The 27631-nt window shown below is 43.3% G+C and overlaps 1 protein-coding gene across 1 annotated transcript in view; it reads left to right on the top strand.

The window, feature by feature from the left end:
* LOC124262974 overlaps positions 1-27631 on the top strand; it is a 152182-nt gene that overhangs the window by 10929 nt on the left and 113622 nt on the right. The window contains 19 exon segments of the mRNA XM_046697591.1: positions 4744-4798; positions 8899-8980; positions 9612-9715; positions 10611-10760; positions 11285-11380; positions 11578-11702; positions 12014-12218; positions 12383-12534; positions 12690-12894; positions 13084-13265; positions 13453-13621; positions 15050-15241; positions 15861-16037; positions 17467-17652; positions 19520-19699; positions 19973-20095; positions 21074-21238; positions 21628-21807; positions 26197-26409. Coding sequence (XP_046553547.1) covers positions 4744-4798; positions 8899-8980; positions 9612-9715; positions 10611-10760; positions 11285-11380; positions 11578-11702; positions 12014-12218; positions 12383-12534; positions 12690-12894; positions 13084-13265; positions 13453-13621; positions 15050-15241; positions 15861-16037; positions 17467-17652; positions 19520-19699; positions 19973-20095; positions 21074-21238; positions 21628-21807; positions 26197-26409 — 2941 coding nt within the window.

Below are 27631 nucleotides of genomic sequence, written 5' to 3'. Positions count from 1 at the left end.
GTGTCAGATGTGTTATATGGGTCAGGTGTGTTATGTTTGTCATGTATGTTTGGTGTGTGTCAGGTGTTTCATATGTGTCAGATGTGTTATATGTGTCAGGTGTGTCAGATGTTTCATATGTGTCAGATGTGTTATATGTGTCAGGTGTGTTATGTTTGTCATGTATGTTTGGTGTGTCAGGTGTTTCATATGTGTCAGATGTGTTATATGTGTTATATGTGTCAGGTGTGTTATGTTTGTCAGATGTGTCAGATGTGTTATATGTGTCAGGTGTGTTGGGTGTATCTTGTTCATTTGTAAGAATTATTAAAAAACCTCTATATAATCATAACTGTAGGCCACCAGAACGTACACAATCGGAACTTGACTTTGATATTGCGATTCTAGTGTTCAATTAAGAGTCCTGTACATGTGTCCGTTTACCCAAGGGTTTGTAATAGATTTACAGATACTTTTAGCATTTCTATCCATCAATCGTCATTATATTGGTGTTTGCTGACGGTGTTGTAATGCCGGGTCTGTTATGGATTACAGTTTTCGATAAGTTACATGAATCATCCAGGTGTTTTTACCTCAATCCCAGCGAACAAATACAGAGCAACTCTCGCCCTCGTTAGACACACTTCCGATATAAGGCCTGTGAGTTTTCTTACTCAAAGTTACTATTTGTGAAGTCCTTGAACGGCATTAAGAAGTGATACACATAAACGGTAAGAATATATGAATGTTAACGTCGTATATTCCTACTTCTTCATCATTACCATTACCAAGCAGCGCTGATTAATGCCCACCGTTGTTATGTCATGTACGTATTAGCTGCTTCGTCATCCCCCGATGAAGGAGTAAGACTACACTAGTACCCCTAAACGTCGTATTTCATAATACAGTAGTTGACGTCCACGGAGTCTCACCCTTTACTATTTCTGGTTCAGCCCTGGGATGGTCCAGCGGTCATCGGAGTCATAACCCTGTCCGGTGGTGTGTGGCCTTTGTCCTTAATAACATAACATACAAAACGGAGAGTTTATCATTTGATCATGTACCCTGTTTCATACTGCAAGGTTGTAACCTACTCTCTGTGCCTCGTTTCAAACTACAAACTTTTGGAAGGAAATCCTTGGCCTGTTCTGCCCCTCTACTCTGGAACTCTCTCCCTATGACCATTAAATCAGCAGTTGACTTTAATTCCTTCAAACGACTTCTCAAGACTCATCTGTTTTCACTGCATTATGACTAACTACTAGTCCTTCATTGTATATATGTATACTCTCCACCCACGTTGTTAGCACTTTGAGCATAGGCCTTGTGCATGGAAAAGGCGCATTATAAGTTCACATTTATTATAATTATTATTAAGGTTATGATGATCCCGTATCACACGCACAGCTGAACCATGCCTGTTGAGGACAACCTCAACTCGGCTGTAGAAAGGCTATGCTTGGATAACCACTGTATGTAGAAAACGACACTGTACACTGATTTTATGCGTTTAGTACACGTCACTATATATACAAGCACCATGAGAATTGTACCCAATTAATCCCAAGCAAACATAAAACCCGTAAACATTTCGCATTATCTATCGTGGGTGAGAGATCCGATCTTGAAACTGTGTGATACTGTACAGGGGACATGTAAGAAGATCAATCATGGTTTGTGAACACACTATCGACCACAGGGGCTTGTAAAGCTAAAACTGCCATCAACGTATGTACTGTCACTGGCGGTGTCTTAGCACTATATAGAAGGAAAGGGGATGTAACGAGGTCAACACACCAAGTTCGTTTCAGGGCGAATTCAACAATGCTCTCTGCATTTATCCCATTTAAAATATGCACACATGTCAAGCCAATAGATTTACCTACAAAATAAGACATACAGCATAAAAATCAAAGCAGTACTTTGGGATCTAGGGTCTTCGGAAGCTAGAAAAATCGTAACTTCTCGATTCCCAGCCAAAATCCCTGTTCAGAATTTGTAGCGGTAACTCACCCATTTTCTTGTATATTTCACAGTATACACAAACGATATGCACCAAAACATGTTGAACTGATGGCACTTGTCAGCGCGCTAGGCGCCATTCTTTCCGAGACACTTATACCTCACTGTCATAATGAGTTTACGTCCATTTATTCATCGCAAACAGAATTGTGTCGTGCCCGTTCGCCATTGACGACCTTGGCCTTAAGCTGCCCCGCACTGAAAAAAGTCAGCGATCAGATGGGACATATTTATTTATAGCCAATGGGCTCCCTTGCTCTTTTTTGTGCGGGGCAGATTAGGGCCGGCGTATGGTTGACGGTGATGTCAGTGTATGGCTGAACAGTGGTATCGGTATAGGGCTGACAGTGATGTCGATATGGGGTTGACAGTGATGTCAGTATGGGGCTGACAGTGATGTCAGTATGGTGCTGACAGTGATGTCGGTGAATGACTGACGGTGGAGTCGGTGTATGGCTGACAGTGATGTCAGTATGGAGCTGACATTGAGGTAACTGAAATCACTGACACTCCCATACTGAAATCACTGTCAGCCAAACACCGACTCCGCCGTACAGTCATTACTGTCAGTCCCATACTGTCATCACTGTCGGCCCCATACTGACATCACTGTCGGCCCCATATAATGTCATCACTGTCAGCCATATACTGTCATCACCGTCAGCTCCATACCGACATCACTGTCAGCCCTATACTGACATCATTGCCTGCCCCATATACTGTGATCACTGTCTGCCCCATAAACTGTCATCACTATCAGCCCCATATACTGTCATCACTGTCAGCCCCATATACTGTCATCACTGTTACCCTATACTGACATCATTGTCAGCCCCATACTGACATCACTCTCAGCCCCATACTGACATCACTGTCAGCTCCATACTGACATCACTGTCAGCCCCATACTGACATCACTGTCAGCCCCATACTGACATCACTGTCAGCCCCATACTGTCATCACTGTTACCCTATACTGACATCACTGTCAGACCCATACTGCCATCACTGCGTAAATAAACATTATAGGCAAACATTATAGGCTTGATGGCAAACAAGATGACATCATGGGAACATATTCGGGAAAGCTAGCGTGATTACCTCTCATGGGCGATAAATAGTTATTGCTCACTTGAACAGAGACTTCAGGGCGGCACTACTAACGCACAGAAACACATACACGCCCTATCATTATCTGAATAGATAGCTGATAAACATCCTGCTTGAACTGCGCTCAGCCGGAGATGACAATCGGTGACAAAAAATTGGTTTCTTGGAATTGAGATTTCTTTTGTTGTTTTCAGAAGACATCACGTTTCCTATCTATTTTTATCATGATGTAAACCATGGATTAATTGTGTCAATGGTAGAAGGCGTGGTTGACTGCCCATCAGTATGTGTGCTGAGATCAGTCTTTATCATTCACAGGTTTGAAAATAAACGAGTTAATATTTTCAATACGAGCCCATGTGCACGTATCACTTTAGCCGTAGCTGTTTGGTTGAAATATTGGCCGCGTCACTACTCCGATAGCTTGTATCCATCCCCAACGACAAATACCCTGTTAGGTCAGTTATGATAGGAATATCGATACATTCTTTTGTACATATATACTCGTGATTTTACTTTTCAGATAAAATTTTCAAATTATAGCTTTCATATATTCTATAGTTTGAAGTAAGTATGCACTATTTTGACATGTAAAACCTACTCACTTACCTCTCAGGCGAGAATTATTGCTCCTTGACCCAGTTTTAGCTGCCTTGTTTTCGTTACAGTAAAACATAATATTTTCGGATGGATCTTGACATACATAACTGGATAATAAAGAAATTACTACACTTGCAAATGTGTTATGTGATTACACTGTTATACCATCTGTGTACAGTCTGTTACACTGTTATACAATCTATGTACAACGTGTTACACTGTTATACAATTTGTGAATATCCTGTTACACTGTTATATAATCTCTGTACAACCTGTTACACTGTTATACCTTCTGTGTACATCCTGTTACACTGTTATACCATCTGTGTACATACTGTTGCACTGTTATGCCATCTATGTACATCCTGTTGCACTGTTATACCATCTGTGTATATCCTTTTGCACTGTTATACCATCTGTGTATATCCTTTTGCTCTGTTATACAATCTGTGTACAACCTGTTACACTGCTATGCCATATGTGTACATTTCGTTACACTGTTATACAATCTGTGTACATCCTGTTGCACTGTTATACCATCTGTGTACAACCTGTTGCACTGTTATACAATCTGTGTACATACTGTTGCACTGTTATACAATCTGTGTACATCCTGTTGCTCTGTTATAATATCTTTGTACATCCTGTTACACTTTTATACCATCTGTGTATTTCATATTGCATTGTTATACCATCTGTGTACATCCTGTTACACTGCTATGCCATATGTGTACATCTTGTTACACTGCTATGCCATATGTGTACATCTTGTTATATAGCTATGCCATATGTGTACATCCTGTTACACTGCTATGCCATATGTGTACATCCTGTAACACTGCTATGCCATATGTGTACATCCTGTTACACTGCTATGCCATATGTGTACATGTTGTCACACCGTTTTACATCCTGTTTACATCCTGTTACACAGCGTGTACTTTCAGGCGTTGTGTGTACACACTATTCTCTCTGATGTTGATGAAGTAATATGGTCAATAAAAGTTACATTTTTACTTGTCTATATTTCAGTGCCACTGCCAGACGACGGAGAAAATAGGCAACTTGACTCTCGTATGTCCCCAAGGTGAGTCTTAGTCATGTAAGCAAATTTAGAAGCTTTCAAACATGTATCACTTTGATTGATACATTGAATCTAACTTGTAACTTACTGTTTCTTCCAGTCATAGATATTGATATGATTCGTTGTTTACAGCTGACATAGGTAATTGAATGTTGTTGAACGTGGGACTCCGGCTGTGTAAAAAATTGATAAACACGGAGGTGGGGCAAAGATCATAGTACATGTGTACTTACAGGATCATTTGGTAAGAAGTCTGAGCAAACCAATATCATGCTGACACATGTTCCCACCGTGTTACAATGTCTCCACCACACTGACACATGCTTCCACGGAGTTACAATGCCCCCACCACACTGACACAAGTTCCCACCGTGTTACAATGTCTCCACCACACTGACACATGCTTCCACCGAGTTACAATGCCCCACCACACTGACACATGCTTCCACCATGTTACAATGTCTCCACCACACTGACACATGCTCCCACCGTGTTACAATGTCTCCACCACACTGACACATGCTTCACACTGACACACACATGCTTCCACCGAGTTACAATGTCCCCACCACACTGGACACATTACCACCTGTTACAATGTCCCACCACACTGACACATGCTCCCACCTTGTTACAATGTCCCCACCACACTGACACATGCTCCCACCTTGTTACAATGTCCCACCACCACTGACACATGTTCCCACCTTGTTACAATGTCCCCACCACACTGACACATGTTCCCACCTTGTTACAATGTCCCCACCACACTGACACATGTTCCCACCTTGTTACAATGTCCCCACCACACTGACACATGTTCCCACCTTGTTACAATGTCCCCACCACACTGACACATGTTCCCACCTTGTTACAATGTCCCCACCACACTGACACATGTTCCCACCTTGTTACAATGTCCCCACCACACTGACACATGTTCCCACCTTGTTACAACCACACTGGCACATGTCTCCACCACACACTGACACATGTTCGAACCTTCTTACACTGTCCCCACTACACTGACACAGGTTCCCACGTTGTTACAATGTCCCCACCACACTGACACATGTTCCCACCTTGTTACAATGTCCCCACCACACTGACACATGTTCCCACCTTGTTACAATGTCCCCACCACACTGACACATGTTCCCACCTTGTTACAATGTCCAGACCACACTGGCACATGTTCCCAGCTTGTTACAATGTGCACACTGCACTGGCACATGTTCGAACCTTCTTACACTGTCCCCACTACACTGACACAGGTTCCCACGTTGTTACAATGTCCCCACCACAATGACACATGTTCCCACCTTGTTACAATGTCCCCACCACACTGACACATGTTCCCACCTTGTTACAATGTCCCCACCACACTGACACATGTTCCCACCTTGTTACAATGTCCAGACCACACTGGCACATGTTCCCAGCTTGTTACAATGTGCACACTGCACTGGCACATGTTCGAACCTTCTTACACTGTCCCCACTACACTGACACATGTTCCCACCGTTGTTACAATGTCCCCACCACACATGTTCCCACACATGTTCCCACCTTGTTGGTACAATGTCCCCACCACACTGACACACCCACCTGTTCCCACCGTGACACAATGTCCCCACCACACTGACACTGACGTTCCCACCTTGTTACAATGTCCCCACCACAAGGACACATGCTCCCACCTTGTTACAATGTCCCCACCACACTGACACATGTTCCCACCGTGATGCAATGTCCCCACCACACTGACACATGTTCCCACCTTGTTACAATGTCCCCACCACAAGGACACATGTTCCCACCTTGTTACAATGTCTCCACCACACTGACACATGTTCGAACCTTGTTACAATGTCCCCACTACACTGACACATGTTCCCAACGTTGGAATTCAAATGTCCCCACCACACTGACACATGTTCCCACCTTGTTACAATGTTCCCCACAATGTCCCCACACCACCTTGTTACAATGTCCCCACTACACTGACACATGTTCCCACCTTGTTGCAATGTCACCACCACACTGACACATGTTCCCACGGTGTTACAATGTCCCCACTACACTGTCACATGTTCCCACCTTGTTACAATGTCCCCACCACACTGGCACATGTTCCCACCGTGTTCATTTGTCCCCACCACACCGATTCATGTTTCCACCGTGTTTCATTGATGTGAGGTTTAACTAGTTTTCCCAACAATATTATTGCCTGATCATTTCCCCACCAAAGAATATTATTGTCTGATCATTTCCCCACCCAAGAATATCATTGTCTGATCATTTCCTCACCCAAGAATATAATTGCCTGATGATTTCCCCTCCCAAGAATATTATTGCCTGATTATTTCCCCACCCAGGAATGTTATTTCCTGATGATTTCCCCTCCCAAGAATATCATTGTCTGATCATTTCCCCACCAAAGAATATTATCTCCTGATCATTTCACCGACCAGGAATATTATTGCCTGATCATTTCCCCACCAATGAACATAATTGCCTGATCATTTCCCCGACAAAGAATATGATTTCCTGATCATTTCCCCAACCAAGAATATTATTGCCTGATCATTTCCTCACCCAAGAATATAATTGCCTGATGATTTCCCCTCCCAAGAATATTATTGCCTGATTATTTCCCCACCCAGGAATGTTATTTCCTGATGATTTCCCCTCCCAAGAATATTATTGCCTGATTATTTCCCCACCCAAGAATGTTATTGCCTGATCATTTCCCCATTCAAGAATATTATTGCCAGATCATTTCCCCACCCAAGAATAGTATTGCCTGATCGTTTCCCCACTCAAGAATATTATTGCCTGATCATTTCCCCACCAAAGAATATTATTGCCTGATCATTTCCCCACCCAGGAATATTATTGCCTGATCAATTCCCCACCCAAGAATATTATTACCTGATCCTTTCCCCATTTAAGAATATAACTGCCTGATCATTTCCCTCTCAAGAATATTATTGCCTGATTATTTCCCCACCCAAAAATATAATTGCATGATCATTTCCCCACTCAAGAATATTATTGCCTGATCATTTCTCCACTCAAGAATATTATTGTCTGATCATTTCCCCACCCAAGAATATCATTGCCTGATCATTCCCCCACTCAAGAATATCATTGCCTGATCATTTCCCCATCCTTTTGAAAACACCTCCCAAAATTGATGAATAGTGCAACTGAAGGGAACTGTGTTAGACTTTGAGATGTTGGAGTGAAGGGATTTAGAATATGAAATTAAAGATTACACGCATGTGTAACATCTATATGAAAATAACATAAAAACGTGTTGTAACACTGCTGTAACACACGTTTTCATTACACGTGTACTATATATTCTATGATGGTTAATGAATGGAACACTACGTTTTGTTCATTCATTCTTATATTTGAGAGAAATCACAACCAAATTTATTAACCCAGTTGCCAAGAAAATCCGCCTGAATATTAATGAATGAATTTTTTTTTACACTACTTCTTGTTCATTCATTCATATATTTGAGTGAAATAACAATGAAAATATATATTCTGGTGGGGTATTGTCCGGGTGGGGAAATGGTGGGTGGGGAACTGACTTGGTGGGGAAATGACTGGGATCCCGTTGTAAAACATTTGTCACATTCATTATGACAAATGAAATTGTCATGGATGAATTACTTTTAATATGTACGAAACTGCTAAGTGAAACCGCTTAATTGAAAGGGGATTGGGGTAACTAAATTGATCTAGGTAGACAGGTGTCATCAAAGCTAAAGAAAAGGAGGTCAGCTGATTAAGACACACTTGGTTTACCTTCTAAACATTAACTATAATAGCATCGACCCGACTAGTAACACTACACGTTCTCTGGTCAAAACCCCCACCTCAACCACTCCATGTCTCCATCCCCAGCTGACTGAGAGCACCGAGACAAACATGTACTGTTATCCACTGATGCAGATAACTGACAACCTCGGCCAGTCACATCCTGCGTCTTCCCAGAAGTGTGTCGTAAACCAAAGTGCATTTGAAGACTGGATACCTGTGCAAAATGTAAAACTTAATCAATATTTTCGAATTCTTCATTACAGGATGGACATTTTATGGAACCAGTTGTTATCTCAAAGTGTCAAAGGCGATGGAATGGGAAGCAGCACAAGAGCTCTGTATGAGGTACACCCGGGGGAAGCTTACAACTGGAATATTTATCCTCATACACACGTGGCTATATGTATCAAAGTTAATATAGGTTTGGTGCTTGAGCTGCCTCAAAGTAAAGTGGTACTGAGGGGGCGTGGGTTCCGTGAGGGGGCGACTGCATGTTTGTATGTTGCACGTCGTGTCACCGTTTCTATAACGTTTGGGTAACACATGTGCAGGGATGAACCAAGGGAGACAACAACAATACGCCCGAGGTGTAGCATGACCGGGATGTAATTAGCTGTTAATGTTTTAACATGTTTATCGACGCTACAAGTCAGACTTGTCCCTTTCCCCATACTATGAATACATTATTCCCTAACATTTAATCTAACTGAGCCCATCTTGTGTCAATATTTCGGAGTTATTGGCCTTGGATACTGTTACAAGAATAGTTGTATTTGTTCCTTGTTAAGCGCCAGTATTGCAGCTTCATGATTGTGGTCAGAAAATAGTCCCGTCTCGACTAGATTCGATCACCAGAATGATCACCCATTTGGTAGCCTTATGGGACGAACATATGTTGTTGGGTATCTAGTCAGCCTACCAGACGGGTGTGGATTACGGATATCAAGGCATAGCTATCATCTATGTTTTGTAACAGAGAACAAGGGATGCCTTTGGACATACAAGACGAAGTCGAGAACAAGGCTCTGGCCGACATGGCGGGTTCATGGAAGATGTTTTGGGTTGGAGACAAAATTAAAAGTAAGTAACAATGTTTTCCACGACACAATTAAGGTATTGTATTATCAAAATAATTTAGTCCATTTTCACATACCTTACAACGGGAATCATACAAAATATTATCCACAAATTGATCATCTTACCATCCATGACGGAATGCAGGTGATATGTCAGTAATGATCAGCATGAGGTAAATTATGAATCAGATGTCACAGATTCAAGTACAGAAAGTCCCCTGATTCCTTTTGAGGGTTATTGGATCGTTTAATAGACCTGCTATTGTAATTTTCTCTGACTCCAAATTCCTGTAAGAGCAACTGGATCGTTTAGTGTACCTGCTCATGTAAATCTTCTAATCCCAGACTGCCATAAAGGATATTTTGATTTTATGATTCATGCGATTCTGCTCCTGTGACCACAGATTCCTGTAAGGGCTTATGGGAATAATAATTCTCATGTGATTTCCCTAACCTCATATTCCCATAAGGGCTACTGGGTCGTTTAATTCTCATGTGATTCACCTCACCTCAGATTCCTGCAAGGGCTACTGAGACATGTAATTCTCATGTGATTCCCCTGACCTCAGATTCCTGCACGGGCTACTGAGACATGTAATTCTCATGTGATTCACCTGACCTCAGATTCCTGCACGGGCTACTGAGACATGTAATTCTCATGTGATTCCCCTGACCTCAGATTCCTGCACGGGCTACTGAGACATGTAATTCTCATGTGATTCTCGTGACCTCAGATTCCTGCAAGGGCTACTGAGACATGTAATTATCATGTGATTCTCGTGACCTCAGATTCCTGCAAGGGCTACTGAGACATGTAATTCTCATGTGATTCATCTGACCTCAGATTCCTGCAAGGGCTACTGAGACATGTAATTCTGATGTGATTCCCCTGACCTCAGATTCCTGCACGGGCTACTGGGACGTTAACGAGCCCCCAGCCAGTGTGAAGGAAGGAGATTGTGCTGCTGTGCAGAAGAACGGTCGATGGAAGGTTGTGTCATGCCAGAGTCGTCTCCCTTTCTTTTGCAAGACCCCATCGTGCTTGGAAGGTTTGTTTGTTTGTTGTGTAACACCGCACACAGCAATCTTCAAGCTATATACCGACGGTGTGCAAATAATTAAGTCTGAACTAGACAACCCAATTATTGCCATTCTGAGCATCGACCAAGTCAACCAAGTCAACCAAGTCAACGAAGATATTCAGATTTTACGGAAGAAAAACACATATACTTGGAAAGGTTCTCTATATATGTTGATAGCGGATCATATACATCAGTTCCTATAGTTATATTAAAAACGATTTTCAAACATAAACCCATGATCGTGTCTTTTACTAACTAGATGTTTTTCAAGCATATATTGTGTAAAGAACTGACTTTAACATGAGATGTTTCTTGGTAATGAAAGTACAAAGGTTAATAGGCATATCTTGTGTAGCGGATTTACAAATATGTTCATTAATGCAATGTTCAAATCAATACTTGAAAAAGTAACTGAGCCATTTTTTCCTGAGGATTATTTAATCCTTAGCACAGACTTGTGCAATTTATTCAATTAATTTTGAAAATAACAGGTTCTTTCGACTGTGGACGTGGAAAATGCCTGAACAGCAAGTGGAAGTGTGACGGCATCAACGACTGTGGCAACAACAGGGACGAGATGGACTGCAGTAAGTGACACAAATGGCAGACGAGCACTCCAAACATCTCGTGGCCTATTTCAGAATGTGTTACACTTCCAGTAACGTGACGGCCTGTAACCTGTACTGATGCAGTATTTGTGTTTGGAGACAGAGAAAATCCAAAAAGTATTTCGTACATATTTCAGGTTACAGATTACGGCGAATTAATATTTTATCTCATATAGGTTCAAAGTGCACATTTACAAACACCGGCGCCAGTGGCAGAATCAATTACTTCAGCGGCTACGCCAACAACGCCGACTGTATGTGGACCATCATCTCACCTCCTGGAACACAGCTTGGAGTGACGGTAAGCAGGGGGAGATAACCGTAGCTGGAGGCGTAACGCTCTCAGCATATCCTACATACATTCGTGATGAAACATAGATAATATCACCACTGCATCTGCTCTTGACTGGTCCGGCGTCTGTACATGTTGGTATTTGCGGAAGAGGCAAACGGAGCTTATGCTTTGAAAGGGACATGGAAAGATTGGAACACGGTCAAATTGGTCATGTTCAACAGGGTGCCTTTCTTTACTTTACTTTTCATGTGTGCGTGTGGCATAACATGGAGCGAGGAGATGCAGAGCATGAGTAACTGGTGTTTTGCTTGTTTCAGTTCAGCTCAGTGCGCCTGGAAGATAAGGTGGATCTACTGGAAGTGAGGGTTGGGGGCCAGACGATACTGGACACCCGGGTGTTGGAGACACTGACAGGCAGCCTCAGCAACAAGGTCATCTTCAGCACCAACAACATCATGCTGCTACGTCTTACATCCGACTCCTCCGTTACAACATTTGGCTTCGACCTCACCTGGTCGTCATGTAAGTTTGTGGATTGTGTTGGCACAGCTTGCCTTTACCTTCGTAAAGTGTTTCTTTGTATTATACTTTCGTGGATTCTTTGATGGGCATTCTAGAAGTTGAGATAATGAAGAATGATGATAATTTTATGGATATTTTGTGGATTTTGTGGATTCTTTTCACAGCTAACAATGCCCTTTCGACGGACGTCCGTCCTATAACTGCTGGGTCTTCCTGGACAGACTTGACGTCGCCATTCTTCCCCAGTACCCCACCCAGTGGTTTCCGACTTGAGTGGTTGGTGTCCAGCTCAGACAATACAATTGTCACACTCATGGTAAGTTGATCTCATACACAACACAGCTAACAATGCCGACTTGAGTGGTTGGTGTCCAGCTCCAGTTAACTTAATACTTCTTTTTGGTAAAATAGTGTTCATTGAAGGAAATCGAGGAATAGATTGATAATGATATTTGTTTTCTTGTTGTTGAGGTGGAGGACGTTGACCTTGGCCCTGACTGGATGCTGATGGTCTACAATGGGGAAGGGTATGACGACTCACTGCTGATGGCCTCCAGACGGACGGATCTCTCTTCTCCCGCCATCTATATCTCCACCGCCAGTAAAATTCGGATTATCCTGAAAGGGAAAGACACGTCTGGAGGGGGACGTGGCATTAAGCTCAGGGTTAAGAATGGTAAGCTGATGTTAATGTGATATCTAGCACTATACATATCAATGATCAGTGTGGGTTATTGCTACATAAACGGTCGGGGAATGCATTATGTAATCGATAGAATTCATCACCAGGATGCATCGTTGAGTCATTGATTCATGCATGCTCTAAACAAGAAGTAAAGAGAATCTATGCATCCCTCGTCTGTAGGATGCAACGTTGAGATACAAGCAGCTAGTGGCACAGTGACCTCTCCTGGATTCAACAAGAAGATATACCCGACCTCTGTGACCTGTTCCTGGAAGATTCAGGCGCCGAGTGGTGCTAACAGGAACCTCATGGTCAAATTCCTTTACCTCGTTCTGGAGACCGTTGGCAAGGATCTAATCGAGGTACACTATTACAGACGTCATGTCTTGCAAACAAATCAGAAAGACGTAATCTGGTAAAATTATTATCTCTGTATTACTGACGATGTCTGTAAGGTTATAGTAGTTGGAATATTAAGACCTTCATACAATAATTCAGATAATGCTATAACCTTTACCGATATGTAACTGCGATGTCAATATACGACAGATATACAATGGTTCCGACGCATCGGCTGCAGCCCTCCACTCGGGCAGCGGCTACACCGGGGACCTAACGTCATCTCTTCCCAGCGTCAACGGAGGCAACACTCTCTTCGTCAGGTTCAAGTCCAGCCTCATCCAGGACGAGGGGGGTTTCCAGTTTGAGTTCTCAATAGGTGAGCGTCACTCATCAGCAGCAAGTACCAACATTTAATGCCTTAGTAAAGCTTCCAGTGTTTTGGTTGACTGATGACTGATGCAGTTCCCCATTTTGACTTGTACCATACGTTCCCCAATTTCTTCAGCTGACTTATCTTTGCATATGTTCATGACGGGTTGCGTCGGTGGGGCAGGATACGCTCACCATCAATCACTGTTTTGATGGTGATTCATGGACAATGTTCATGATATAGTCGGATTTGTACAATCGACTGACGATTTCTTTTAGTAATGAACAAGTGTCAGATCCAGGTCCGTGATTCGCTCCTCCAAACATTAATTCGGTACTACAATGGTGTGGTATGTCGGCGTGTGACAAACAGATTGCCGCACTCGTGTATGTTAAATATCTTTAACGCTTGACATTGTTCGCATGCGAGAATAGAGCTTATTTATGTGCCTAATATACACATGCTAAGGTATCGCCTATACATCCGTTTTAGTCATAGCATAATGATGTTTATTTGTATGATAAATTTAACCCTTCGAGTGCATCATACATTGATTTTAGATATGTACGTGCTACAGTCAAAGGAGCATTACGTGAAATATTAAGCAATTATCAAGTTTCAGTAAGTATTCATACAGTTAGACATAACCGGAAATAAACTGATTTCGTTGTTGAAAAAGAATCTGGCCTCCTCAACTGTCAACTACTCCAAAATCATCCTAGACAGGATTGTTGTACCACATTTCGATGGCGCTCTCCTGAACACAAGGCCAGTCTTCATTGACGACAATGCTAGGCCACATCGTGGTATGTCGTTGGCGATTTCTAAATTCAAGAGGCGGAAGCAACCCTAGCCCGTCAGATCTCAATTGCACAGAGCGCACTTGTGACATTATGGATCGTAGAATACGCAGAGATATCCCCCAGTACTAAATCTTGATGTTTTGGAACAAGTCCGCCATCCAAGATTGGAACGTCTAATACAGTTAGGAGGAGGAGAGTCACGGATGTTATTGCAATTCGTGGAAGTTGTATAAGACATTGACATTGTGCTCGGTTATTGATGCTTGGTTATTGATGCTTATGCGATTTTTTAGGATTATATGACAGAATCTTGAAAATGACCGCACCTGTTAACGACAAATGACCGCACCTGTTAACGACAAATGACCGCACCTGTTAACGACAAATGACCGCACCTGTTCACGACAATTGACCACAGGTCAGGGAACGAGGGTCAGTAAATTGAAGTTTGGATAAGTTCCTTTAGCACATTGATACTTGCAATACCCTTTTCCATGTGTATAATATGTGTGCACTGGTGGCAATGCCAGTACAGTTACGAATGGGGGACATTCAGATATTCCCATTTGTTGACTAAAGAGCCAGTTGAGAAATGTGTGTGTTATCGTTAAATATGCTACTCTGTTATCAGACTGCCCTACTATTCCCGCCTCGGCCAACATGGCGCAATCATCTGCCGCTACAGCCTATCTTAGCTCTGTGACTGTCAACTGCAACACTGGATACTCGTTCAAACAGGAGGAATATTATCAAAAAGCTACTGTGTCTTTCCTTTGTGAGAAGGGAGGGAAGTGGGATAATCCAAGATATCCTACCTGTCAGGGTAAGTAGCACTGGTGGGGTAGGAGACATGGTAAGCAGCCATGTCCGGTTAGGTAACACAGTGATTGTATGAGACATTGCGGTAGCAACCATGGTAAGCAGCCATGTCCGGCTAGGTAACACAGTGATTGTATGAGACACTGTTAATTAAGACTTGTGTCAGTTAAAATTCGGTTTATCTCTTGGCGTGTGTTGTTCATCCTTGGCTGTAGTTTCAATTGAACCCTGAACATCTAGGGTTAGAAAAATATGTTTAACAATAATAACCCCAAACCTCTGAGGTTTCAGTTACATATTATTTTGTATCAAACCTAGAATCATGAAGCAAGTTATTACTTGAATACATAATGTCTGTCATAAAGTAGTCAGATTTTACCATGAACATTTGGGCATAAACCATTTCAGTAAGGCACCTAATCGCCAGCACACAAATTCAGCCATCTAACTCACCCAGCCAACGCGGCTTCCAAAACTTTGACAACTGGTAGTCAAGACTACAATACTTTGTGTAGCCCATGTACTTCATGAAATGTAGGAACATCGGTGTATTTGAAAGGTGTGGCCAGGAAGCTTCTAGTTGCCGAAAGGGATTATCCAACTCTGCCGGTTATATATTTCAGTGGTCTACTGTGGAGCGCCGGATGCCATTGAGTTTGGTTTCGTGAAGAACTACAGTGGGGCTGTAACCTACAACAGCAAGGCTGTCTATGAATGCTACAATGGATTCACGATGAAAGGGACACCGGAGGTGACGTGTGGTACATCTGGAAAGTGGCAGACACTACCCACATGTGAATGTAAGTAAACGGACGAAAACACCTTCCTATGTAATCATTAAGTGTGAAAGAATAAAATGACTGCACACGTATCTGTCAGAACATGTTAGGTAACTCTCTGTGAGGATACCCTTCCTGTGTCAGTATATGCTGAGGTGAACTATGTACGTTTCGCCTTGAAGAACTATGCTAAATACTATACCAGCTGTGGGAGAAACCTAACTATGTTATCATCATGGTATCATAATCACATATCAGAATAAACCCGTGAAGATTCGGGTTGGAATATTGATCTTCAGTATCCCATGCTTGTCGTTAGAGGCGACCACCGGGATCGGGTGTTAAGGCTCGATGACTTGGCTGACATATGGCATACGGTTCCCCATTGCGTAGATCGATGTTCATGCTGTTGATCACTAGATTGTCTGGTCCAGACTCGGTTATTTACAGACCCCGCCCAATTGGTGGAATATTGCTGAGTGCGGCGTAAAACTAAACTCACTCACTCACATATCAGAATAACTATCAGTAAGAATAATCTGTGTATGTGCCTGTAGTAATATGATAACATCATTTATCATATACCTAGGAATAATACGGGCCATTTTGCACATACAATACTGGCTGTTGGCAAATGTCTACAGTAACGCCAAAAGAAACCTTACCCTCCTTCCTTAATGACGGAGGTACCTATCGACAGCTGGCTTTGTGATGCGTGGACGTCCATTTCTTGGTCTGTCTACGGTGACCCCAGTCTGTCTGAAGCCCTGAATAAGTTTAAATAATCGTGATACGGTGGCATCCGGGGGCGTTGTCAACACCATTGTATGTCTACCCCATTTGCACCATCCCAATGGCTCTTTCTCTCACTTCAGTTGTTAATCGTTGCATATTTCTCGTACTTGTGTATCATATCATGTATTCTAGTCTCTCTTTATACCCTATAGAATCACTCTACATGTGAAATGAATGCAAATACTGCTTGAATATTGCTGCGTTTCGGCGATTGATATTGCTATGTGTAAACAGAAAACGGAAAAATGTTCCTTTGCAAGCAAAATTGTTAACAAAGATAATTTTAGATGTTCCTAAACATTTTTGGGTATGATGTGGTGTGTGGTTATGATATGACAGGTTCCTTTTCGCCAGTTATATCAGCCCTTGGACTAATACAGTAGTCTCGGCTGATATGACTGGCGAAAGGAAAACGGTCAGGCCATAACCTTTTAGTATGTGACCAAAAAATCTCATGATGCAAATAGCTAGGCTTATTTAACCCAGGAATCAGGTAGATAACGTTCCGTTCCAGATTCAGCTGTTTCTTTGCTTATTCAAGCATCCACACCAATGGAACGGTGACACTTTACTAATGTAGGATTCTATGTTTAATCATGTAATGCAAAAAGACTTAACAGCCAACACGTGTCTAATCCGTTCCGTCTTCCCTTAGCTGCCACGTGTGGTGCTGCTCCTGCTGTGACGAATGCTGATTCCAACATCATCACCACGACAGGTGCGACGTCGTACGGGGCAATCGTGGAATACACGTGCAATGCCGGCTATGAGATTAAAGGATCTTCGCGCAGACTCTGCAACACCACCAACACGTGGACCAATACCGCCCCCACTTGTGAAAGTAAGAACAAAGCACCTGAATACCACCCCTCTTGTGAAAGTATGTACAGAGTATTTAAATACCACCCCACTTGTGAAAGTAAGCACAGAGCGTATAATAAGTACCTCACTTCCAAAAGTATCCACAGGGTGTACAATACATAGCCCTGTTGTGAAAGTAACAGAAAGCACAAGGTGAATAATACGTCCTCAACTTGTGAAAGAAAGCACAGAGCGTATAATAAGTACCTCACTTCCGAAAGTATCCACAGGGTGTATAATACATACCCCTGTTGTGAAAGTAACAGAAAGCACTTGTGAAAGTAAGCACAGAGTGTATAATATCTTCTCTACTTGTGAAAGTAAGCACAGAGTATATAATACCTTCTCAACTTGTGAAAGTAAGCACAGAGTGTATAATACGTCTTCAACATGTGAAAGTAAGCACAGAGTGTATAATACCTTCTCTTATTGTGAAAGTATGTACAGATTGCATCATACATCCTCAACTTGTGAAAGCAAGCACAGAGTGTATAATACGTTTTTCATTTATGAAACTAAGCACAGAGCGTATAATACGTCCTCAACTTGTGAAAGTAAGCACAGAGTGTATAATACGTTTTTCATTTATGAAACTAAGCACAGAGTGTATAATACCTTCTCAACTTGTGAAAGTAAGCACAGAGTGTATAATACGTTTTCCATTTATGAAACTAAGCACAGAGCGTATAATACGTTCTCTACTTGTGAAAGTAAGTACAGAGCGTATAATACCTTCTCTACTTGTGAAAGTAAGCAAAGAGTGTATAATACGTCCTCTACTTGTGGAAGTAAGCACAGAGAGTATGATACGTGCTCAACTTGTGAAAGTAAGCACATAGGGTATAATACGTTCTGTACTTGTGAATGTAATAACAAAGGTTATAATACCTCCTCTACTTGTGAAAGTAAGCATGGAGTGTATGATACGTGCTCGACTTGTGAAAGTAAGCACATAGGGTATAATACGTTTTGAACTTGTGAATGTAAGCACAAAGTGTATAATAGTTGCTCAACTTGTGAAAGTAAGCAAGGAGTGTGTGATGCGTGCTCAACTTGTGAATGTAAGCACAAAGTGTATAATACGTGCACAACTTGTGAAAGTAAGCACATAGGGTATAATACTTGCATAATAACTGCATGTCAAATCAATACCACTGTTGTAGAGGCGTATATGTGAGGAACTTCATGTCATATCAATACCGCCGTTTTAGAGGCGTATATGTGAGAGGTAGTCCAGTCTGTACCGATGGCGCTCTACTTTGCAGAATCATACAGGCTATACCCACTGCGCCAAACTTTCGAGAATACGTACAAACTGTAGCAATAACACTCCACTGTGGATTATGTCCAGACTAGCTACAGTTAACGTTGTTTAGGCAATATTTCAGCCATGTAACGACGAGGCCTTGTCTCAACATATACACATATTCATTATTAATACAAAAATATAATATTATTTAAAAGTAATTCTTCCATATACACTACTAGTTCAACCATTTCAATATTATTTACAATTTTCAACACCACCACAAGAAATTTAAAAACATCAATAGCGCCGCACGTTTGAGAGCAAGTCCAGAGCATAACACAAGGGATGGGAGTTCTCGATCATCTTCCATGTGATAAACGATGTATTGGGTCAAATCAGAGTCATATTGACAACTGGTATCCAACAATTATCTTGCGACATATCCAAGCATTTCGTGAAATACATATGTTGTGGTAATGACGACAAACCACTGATTCCGTTTATAAAATCGTGAAAGAGTATTTCGCAATTAACCTGGTGAAAAGATACCTAGTGCTATCTCTGATGATGGATTCATAGCAAGGTATATTCATTTCAGGGAAGAAATGTGCTCTCCCCCAAATCGCTTTGGGCTTGCTGAACGTGGCCAAGCCAGCTGATTTCGAGGACAAGGTAACTCTGGCGTGTGAGCCTGGCTATTGGGCCTCCACTACAAACAAAACAGAAGCCGTCCTCACGTGTAAAGCGGACGGCAGATTTGAGGAAGTCTCCTGCGTGGGTATGTATAGTGAATTCCGGTAACTAAGCTACATTGAAGGGCCAGAAACATGAACTGGGGATATTCACGTGTGGGATGTCAGAACTTGTTTAGGTAATCTGTGCAGTGACTTCATTCAGGTGAGAAGAACTAGAGTTATAGGCAGGCTGGGGTATACACTTCTCCTCTAACGTTAAACTTGTTTAACTCCGATTGATATTCATCGCATGTGTCAGAAGTTTCCCAGCAATATTTGGTCTTCGTTGAAACCTTCATGTGATATATTTTGTGCAGATGAAGACGAGTGTGTCACCAAGTCCCCTTGCTTGTCTACACAGACCTGTGTGAACAATGTCGGCTCCTACAAGTGTGTGTGCAGACATGGCTACAGACCAGGGACTCCCGTGCTGTGTGAAGGTTCGAGTGTACAACATGCATTTAGTTATGTTCAATATCAAGTAAAATATGTGCTGTATTTCAGTGAGATCTTCCTCTGTGCATGATGGTATTTCTCGATTGTTCATACATACACTCCATTGCAGTGTAGCGAAAGAGTACTGCAGTCGAAAGTGACATATTAGACACGTTTTGTTTTGTTCTATATCGAATTGGGAAGCTATTTTGGGGGCATAGTTCTGAAATAAAAGTTTCAATCTCCTTAATCAGTCAAGCCTCTATCGCACTTATCAAAGACCCAAGGTCTCCCCTGGTCACTCTCGGGGGCCCATTCGAAGGCCCCGGTAACCCGGGTACTGTCGACCAACCGTGCAGGGTATTCGGACAATGTGGGTGGGGATTAGTACCTATCACTGAATAAAGGATTCATACTCTGAAAACAAAATGCATTCAATTTAAAAGTTAACTGAAAATCGCTGCAAGCATCATCACAATCTTCTGAACTGTTGAGATGATGACAGCTACATTGTACTTAAAGTCAACAATGGGCTAACCTCGGCCAGCAGTGGTTACAGGTACTGTTGGTTGGTGAAGTGATGCAGTGTATTTCAAGTTAACAATGGGCTAACCTCGGCCAGCAGTGGTTACAGGTACTGTTGGTTGGTGAAGTGATGCAGTGTATTTCAAGTTAACATTGGGCTAACCTCGGCCAGCAGTGGTTACAGGTACTGTTGGTTGGTGAAGTGATGCATTGTATTTCAAGTTAACATTGGGCTAACCTCGGCCAGCAGTGGTTACAGGTACTGTTGGTTAGTGAAGTGATGCAGTGTATTTCAAGTTAACATTGGGCTAACCTCGTCCAGCAGTGGTTACAGGTACTGTTGGTTGGTGAAGTGATGCAGTGTATTTCAAGTTAACATTGGGCTAACCTCGTCCAGCAGTGGTTACAGGTACTATTGGTTGTGAATATTTGGACTTAAGTCCCGCGTTCATCGACAGATATCAACGAGTGCAGTGACGGTAATGGCGGCTGCCAAGACGGCTGTCAGAACTCCCCGCGGGATCCTACACCTGCACCTGCAAAGAGGGATACAAACTGTTTGAAAATGGAACCAACTCGAAGTTCATCGTGGAAGGCGAGACGGGTCTCAAGAGACTTGACGTGTACCATGTGAACCACTCGTGTGTCCGTGAGTAGCTCCAGTTCAAGTAGCTCCTATGGTGGTAATGTGGACACTTAACATATCATGATGACAGAACTGCTTGAGTGAGGTTAGACTGGGTGTGATGTTCGTCACGACAGGACGTACAGTAGAACAGAATTGTTTGACACCTAGTAGAGGTGTGACGGAGGTACAAGGTGCACCGCAATATCATACGTCGTCATACAACAGAGTTGGAATAATGATGGGTCAGATAGCAAACTTTGTTATGTTATATTTAGTTTCGTGTCACACTGACATATTTTAAAAGACATTTACGCTGAGTTTCCGTGTTTATTACCTTCATTACTATCTCAAAGTTCGTTTTATTCCACACCATCCGTATTTCAGGGAACACGTGTCCTCGTCCTAGTGATGTCACCAATGGCGTCCTACACAGTAAGAAACAGACCTTCTTCTACCAGGATGAGATTATGTACAGCTGCCAGCTGGGATTCACCTTGAGCGGAAATGAGACGAGGACATGTCAGGCACCTGGAACCTGGTCTGGATCTGATCCTACTTGCACAGGTGAGTGGGTGGGCTGAAGGTACAGCTGGGTGGCACGGTAACACTGTAAATATTGTCCAATGTAACAGTGACAATCTGTCGATCCAGTTTGTTCCCACCTGAGTATCAGCTCGAGAAGAGGAGGCATGCCACATATTCTTACCAATGGAAGATGAACACCCAATTTTTCATCTGTCGAAAGCGAATCTGTCATGGGTGCTGGCTGCACACAGTCATCCGACTTAGGATGTTCTTAACGTGTTCCCGAAGGACTAATGGATCTATTGAGCTTAACGATGGCGTAATAAGTGTGATGACAAACCAAAATAACAGTTTCTGTTGATGTCGACATAAGTTTACTTCAGCGGAATGCGCTCTACATTCATCCTCACAGACTCCTCATGTCTGATTAAAGCATGTTATGCATACAACAGAGGCAAAGGTTATTGTGACATGAAATTACATTGTTCATCTTGTGCATGAAATCTTGGTTTTGAACCAGAGAAACAGTGCGTAAAAGTTTCAAAGAATCGAAAGCAAGCCGCGAATTGTCCAAGAAACATGACATATGGGAGATTTCCACTCAATGTTGTCTTAAGAAGTGAAGAGAAACAACTCTCTTCATATTTTGGAACAAGTTGGACATGCCACGCCGGGGAAAATGACAGACGTAGAGCTATCGGGGTGCTTCAGTCTGGTACCTGGCAGTGTGACGTCGATTCCGTGTCCACAGAAACACCAGTTTCGGCAATACAATCAAGTTATTGATCGTCCTCGTTTCCCACAATTAACTACCTCACGCCAGGACAGCACTTCCGACACAGGTTCCAACCTGGCCCCGATTTCTCGAAACAAACTTAAGTCTGAGTTTTGACTTAAGTTCGAGTTTTGACTCAAACAGAGAAAATGCATTTAGCAGAATGAACTGAAATTGATATTAAACGCAAACATACTAGACAATTGGAGTTTGGTGAATGGATTACTTAAGTTGTTTGGGCTTTTTCATTTTATAAATGCAGTTGAGGTTAAAATTCAGCTGTTTCACATTGTCAAACTCAGTTTGAAATTTGAGTAAAAACTTAAGTTTGTTTGGAGAAATCGGGGCCAGGTGTATGTGATAACAGTTCGGAGTCCGTGCATGTCGCCCTAATTGACGACCAATTCTGACTCCAGGGCATGAGAGTGGAGAAGAATTCTCACTCCCGACGAGATCACATTATATTTTTACCGAGCTGATGTCAGCACTCGTGTTTACCAGCGCACAGGTGAACGTTGCATCAGGCCATGTGTTCTAGAAGGGGATCGGATCGGATGTAGGGCGTTATGATCTGGGTGAGATGGCAGCTGTAGCAAGGACGCTCATGATTAAGCGGGGCCTGAGTGTGTAAGGTACTGAGACGGGAATTTGGAAATTGCTACTTTATCGTATTCTTTATCAACAGAACGGCCCTGGAGTATCTTAATCGAACAATGTCAAGTTGTTACCTGTCCCGCATGTTCACCTATTTTGTCACCCTTTGGACACATGTTGAAATGGAACGACGTTTACAACGTCATCCGAATCCTCAAACAACACTGCAGGAACCCCCAGGACGTTCATCGACGTTGCCTCAGTGAGGGGAAGGTGCCATGCCTGCATCCGTGCTCAAGGTGGACAAGCTCGAGGTGGACAAACTCAAGGTGGGCAAACTCAAGATGGGCAAACTCAAGATGGGCAAACTCAAGGTGGACAAACTTAAGGTGGACAAGCTCAAGGTGGACAATCTCAAGGTGGGCAAACTCAAGATGGGCAAACTCAAGGTGGACAAACTTAAGGTGGACAAGCTCAAGGTGGACAAGCTCAAGGTGGACAAACTCAAGGTGGGGAAACTCAAGATGGGCAAACTCAAGGTGGACAAACTTAAGGTGGACAAGCTCAAGGTGGACAAGCTCAAGGTGGACAAACTCAGGGTGGACAAACTCAAGATGGGCAAACTCAAGGTGGACAAACTCAGGGTGGACAAATTCAAGGTGGACAAACTCAAGGTGGGCAAACTCAAGGTGGGCAAACTCAAGGTGGGCAAACTCAGGGTGGACAAACTTAAGGTGGGCTAACTCAAGGTGGGCAAACTCAAGGTGGACAAACTCAAGGTGGGCAAGCAAAACTCAAGGTGGACAAGCTCAAGGTGGACAAGCTCTCTAGGTGGACAAACTCAGAGGTGGACAAGCTCAAGGTGGACAAGCTCAGGGACAAGCTCAGGACATACTCAAGGTGGACAAGCTCAAGGTGGACAAACTCAAGGTGGACAAACTCAAGGTGGACAAACTCAAGGTGGACAAACTCAGGGTGGACAAATTCAAGGTGGGCACAAACTCAAGGTGGGCAAAAGCTGGGGTAAACTCAAACTCAGGGTGGACAAAACTCAAGGTGGGCAAACTCAAGGTGGACAAACTCAAGGTGGGCAAACTCAAGGTGGACAAGCTCAAGGTGGACAAACTCAAGGCTCAAGGTGGACAAACTCAAGGTGGGCAAACTCAAGGTGGACAAACTCAAAGGTGGACAAACTCAAGGTGGACAAACTCAAGGACAAACTCAAGGTGGGCAAACTCAAGGTGGACAAAAGGTGGACAAGCTCAAGGTGGACAAACTTAAGGTGGACAAACTCAAACAAACTCAAGGGTGGACAAACTCAGGTGGACAAACTCAAAGCAAACTCAAGGTGGACAAACTCAAGGTGGACAAACTCAAGGTGGACAAACTCAAGGTGGGCAAACTCAAGGTGGACAAACTCAAGGTGGGCAAACTCAAGGGTGGACAAACTTAAGGTGGGCAAACTCAAGGTGGGCAAACTCAAGGTGGGCAAACTCAAGGTGGGCAAACTCAAGGTGGACAAACTCAAGGTGGACAAGCTCAAGGTGGACAAGCTCTAGGTGGACAAGCTCAGAGTTGACATACTTAAGGTGGACAAGCTCAAGGTGGACAAGCTCAGAGTTGACATACTTAAGGTGGACAAGCTCAAGGTGGACAAACTCAGAGTGGAAAAACTCAAGGTGGGCAAACTCAAGGTGGACAAACTCAGGGTGGACAAATTCAAGGTGGACAAACTCAAGGTGGGCAAACTCAAGGTGGGCAAACTCAAGGTGGGTAAACTCAAGGTGGGCAAACTCAGGGTTGACAAACTCAAGGTGGGCTAACTCAAGGTGGGCAAACTCAAGGTGGACAAACTCAAGGTGGGCAAACTCAAGGTGGACAAGCTCAAGGTGGACAAGCTCAAGGTGGACAAGCTCAAGGTGGACAAACTCAAGGTGGGCAAACTCAAGGTGGACAAACTCAAGATGGGCAAACTCAAGGTTGACAAACTCAAGATGGGCAAACTCAAGATGGGCAAACTCAAGGTGGACAAACTTAAGGTGGACAAGCTCAAGGTGGACAATCTCAAGGTGGGCAAACTTAAGGTGGATAAGCTCAAGGTGGACAAGCTCAAGGTGGACAAACTCAAGGTGGACAAACTTAAGGTGGACAAGCTCAAGGTGGACAATCTCAAGGTGGACAAACTTAAGGTGGATAAGCTCAAGGTGGACAAGCTCAAGGTGGACAAACTCAAGATGGGCAAACTCAAGATGGGCAAACTTACGGTGGACAAACTTAAGGTGGACAAGCTCAAGGTGGACAATCTCAAGGTGGGCAAACTCAAGATGGGCAAACTCAAGGTGGACAAACTCAAGGTGGACAAACTTAAGGTGGACAAGCTCAAGGTGGACAAGCTCAAGGTGGGCAAACTCAAGGTGGGGAAACTCAAGATGGGCAAACTCAAGGTGGACAAACTTAAGGTGGACAAGCTCAAGGTGGACAAGCTCAGAGTGGACAAACTTAAGGTGGACAAGCTCAAGGTGGACAAACTTAATGTGGACAAACTCAGGGTGGACAAATTCAAGGTGGACTAACTGAAGGTGGACAAACTCAGGGTTGACAAACTCAAGGTGGACAAACTCAAGGTGGACAAACTCAGGGTGGACAAATTCAAGGTGGACAAGCACAATGTGGACAAGCTCAAGGTGGACAAAATCAAGGTGGACAAGATCAAGGTGGACGGACAAACTTTCTTCTGACCATGTGGACTTGCTTGTGAACTCTTCTGGTGTTGTGTCTCATTTGCATATGCAAGAGGCGCTGTTCATATGAACAGTTGACCTTAACTTCAAACATTTGTCTTTCCATGTAATAACACTTCAGTTTAAAATTGTAACAATGATTCTGTTTTTGTTGGTGTTTCACAATTCATTTTGACTTTTTCACATATATTTGTCAAAATCCTCACAGCAGTTCCATTGCCCGTGTTGATATTGTCAGTGTCATTCTCCTTTCATCATTACAGCAGTTCCATTGCCCGTGTTGATATTGTCAGTGTCATTCTCCTTTCATCATTACAGCTGTTACCTGCTCAGCACAGACAAGCCAAGGGACTGATGTCCAGAAGGAGAGGGCGGTTCGCATTGTCCCGACAACTCCTGTTCCGTTCAAGGGCAAGGTGGTTATAGAGTGCAGGAAGGAGGATAGCTCCACCTTCAACAAAACCCTCTACTGTGCCTATGACAGCAAGACGAAGACATATACCTTACAAGGCGACTCCCCCATCTGTCCAGGTGAGATAATGTATGACAGTGAGGCAAAGACATACACCTGACAAGGCGGCACACCCATCTGTCCAGGTGAGATAAAGCATGACAGTGAGACGAAGACATATACCTGACAAGGCGACTCCCCCATCTGTCCAGGTGAGATAATGTATGACAGTGAGGCAAAGACATACACCTGACAAGGCGGCACACCCATCTGTCCAGGTGAGATAATGTATGACAGTGAGACGAAGACATATACCTGACAAGGCGACTCCCCCATCTGTCCAGGTGAGATAATGTACGACAGTGAGGCAAAGACATACACCTGAAAAGGCGGCACACCCATCTGTCCAGGTGAGATAAAGCATGACATCAAGACGAAGACATACACCTGACAAGGCGACTCCCCCATCTGTCCAGGTGAGATAATGTATGACAGTGAGAAGAAGACATATACCTTACAAGGCGACTCACCCATCTGTCCAGGTGAGATAATGTATGACAGTGAGGCAAAGGCATACACCTGACAAGGCGGCACACCCATCTGTCCAGGTGAGATAATGTATGACAGTGAGGCAAAGGCATACACCTGACAAGGCGGCACACCCATCTGTCCAGGTGAGATAATGTATGACAGTGAGGCAAAGGCATACACCTGACAAGGCGGCACACCCATCTGTCCAGGTGAGATAATGTATGACAGTGAGGCAAAGGCATACACCTGACAAGGCGGCACACCCATCTGTCCAGGTGAGATAATGTATGACAGTGAGAAGAAGACATATACCTTACAAGGCGGCACACCCATCAATGCAGGTGAGATAATGTATGACAGTGAGACAACTGAATATACCTTACAAGGCGGCACACCCATCTGTCCAGGTGAGATAATGTATGACAGTGAGACAACAACATATACCTGACAAGGCGACTCCCCCATCTGTCCAGGTGAGATAATGTATGACAGTGAGACGAAGACATATACCTGACAAGGCGACTCCCCCATCTGTCCAGGTGAGATAATGTGCGACAGTGAGGCAAAGACATACACCTGACAAGGCGGCACACCCATCTGTCCAGGTGAGATAAAGCATGACATCAAGACGAAGACATACACCTGACAAGGCGACTCCCCCATCTGTCCAGGTGAGATAATGTATGACAGTGAGAAGAAGACATATACCTTACAAGGCGACTCCCCATCTGTCCAGGTGAGATAATGTATGACAGTGAGGGCAAAGGCATA

The sequence above is a fragment of the Haliotis rubra genome, unplaced genomic scaffold, assembly GCF_003918875.1.
Source record: "Haliotis rubra isolate DU_JTF1 unplaced genomic scaffold, ASM391887v1 Scf862, whole genome shotgun sequence".
In the NCBI taxonomy this organism is placed as follows: Eukaryota; Metazoa; Mollusca; class Gastropoda; order Lepetellida; family Haliotidae; genus Haliotis; species Haliotis rubra.
This window is presented reverse-complemented; position numbering and strand designations above follow the sequence as displayed.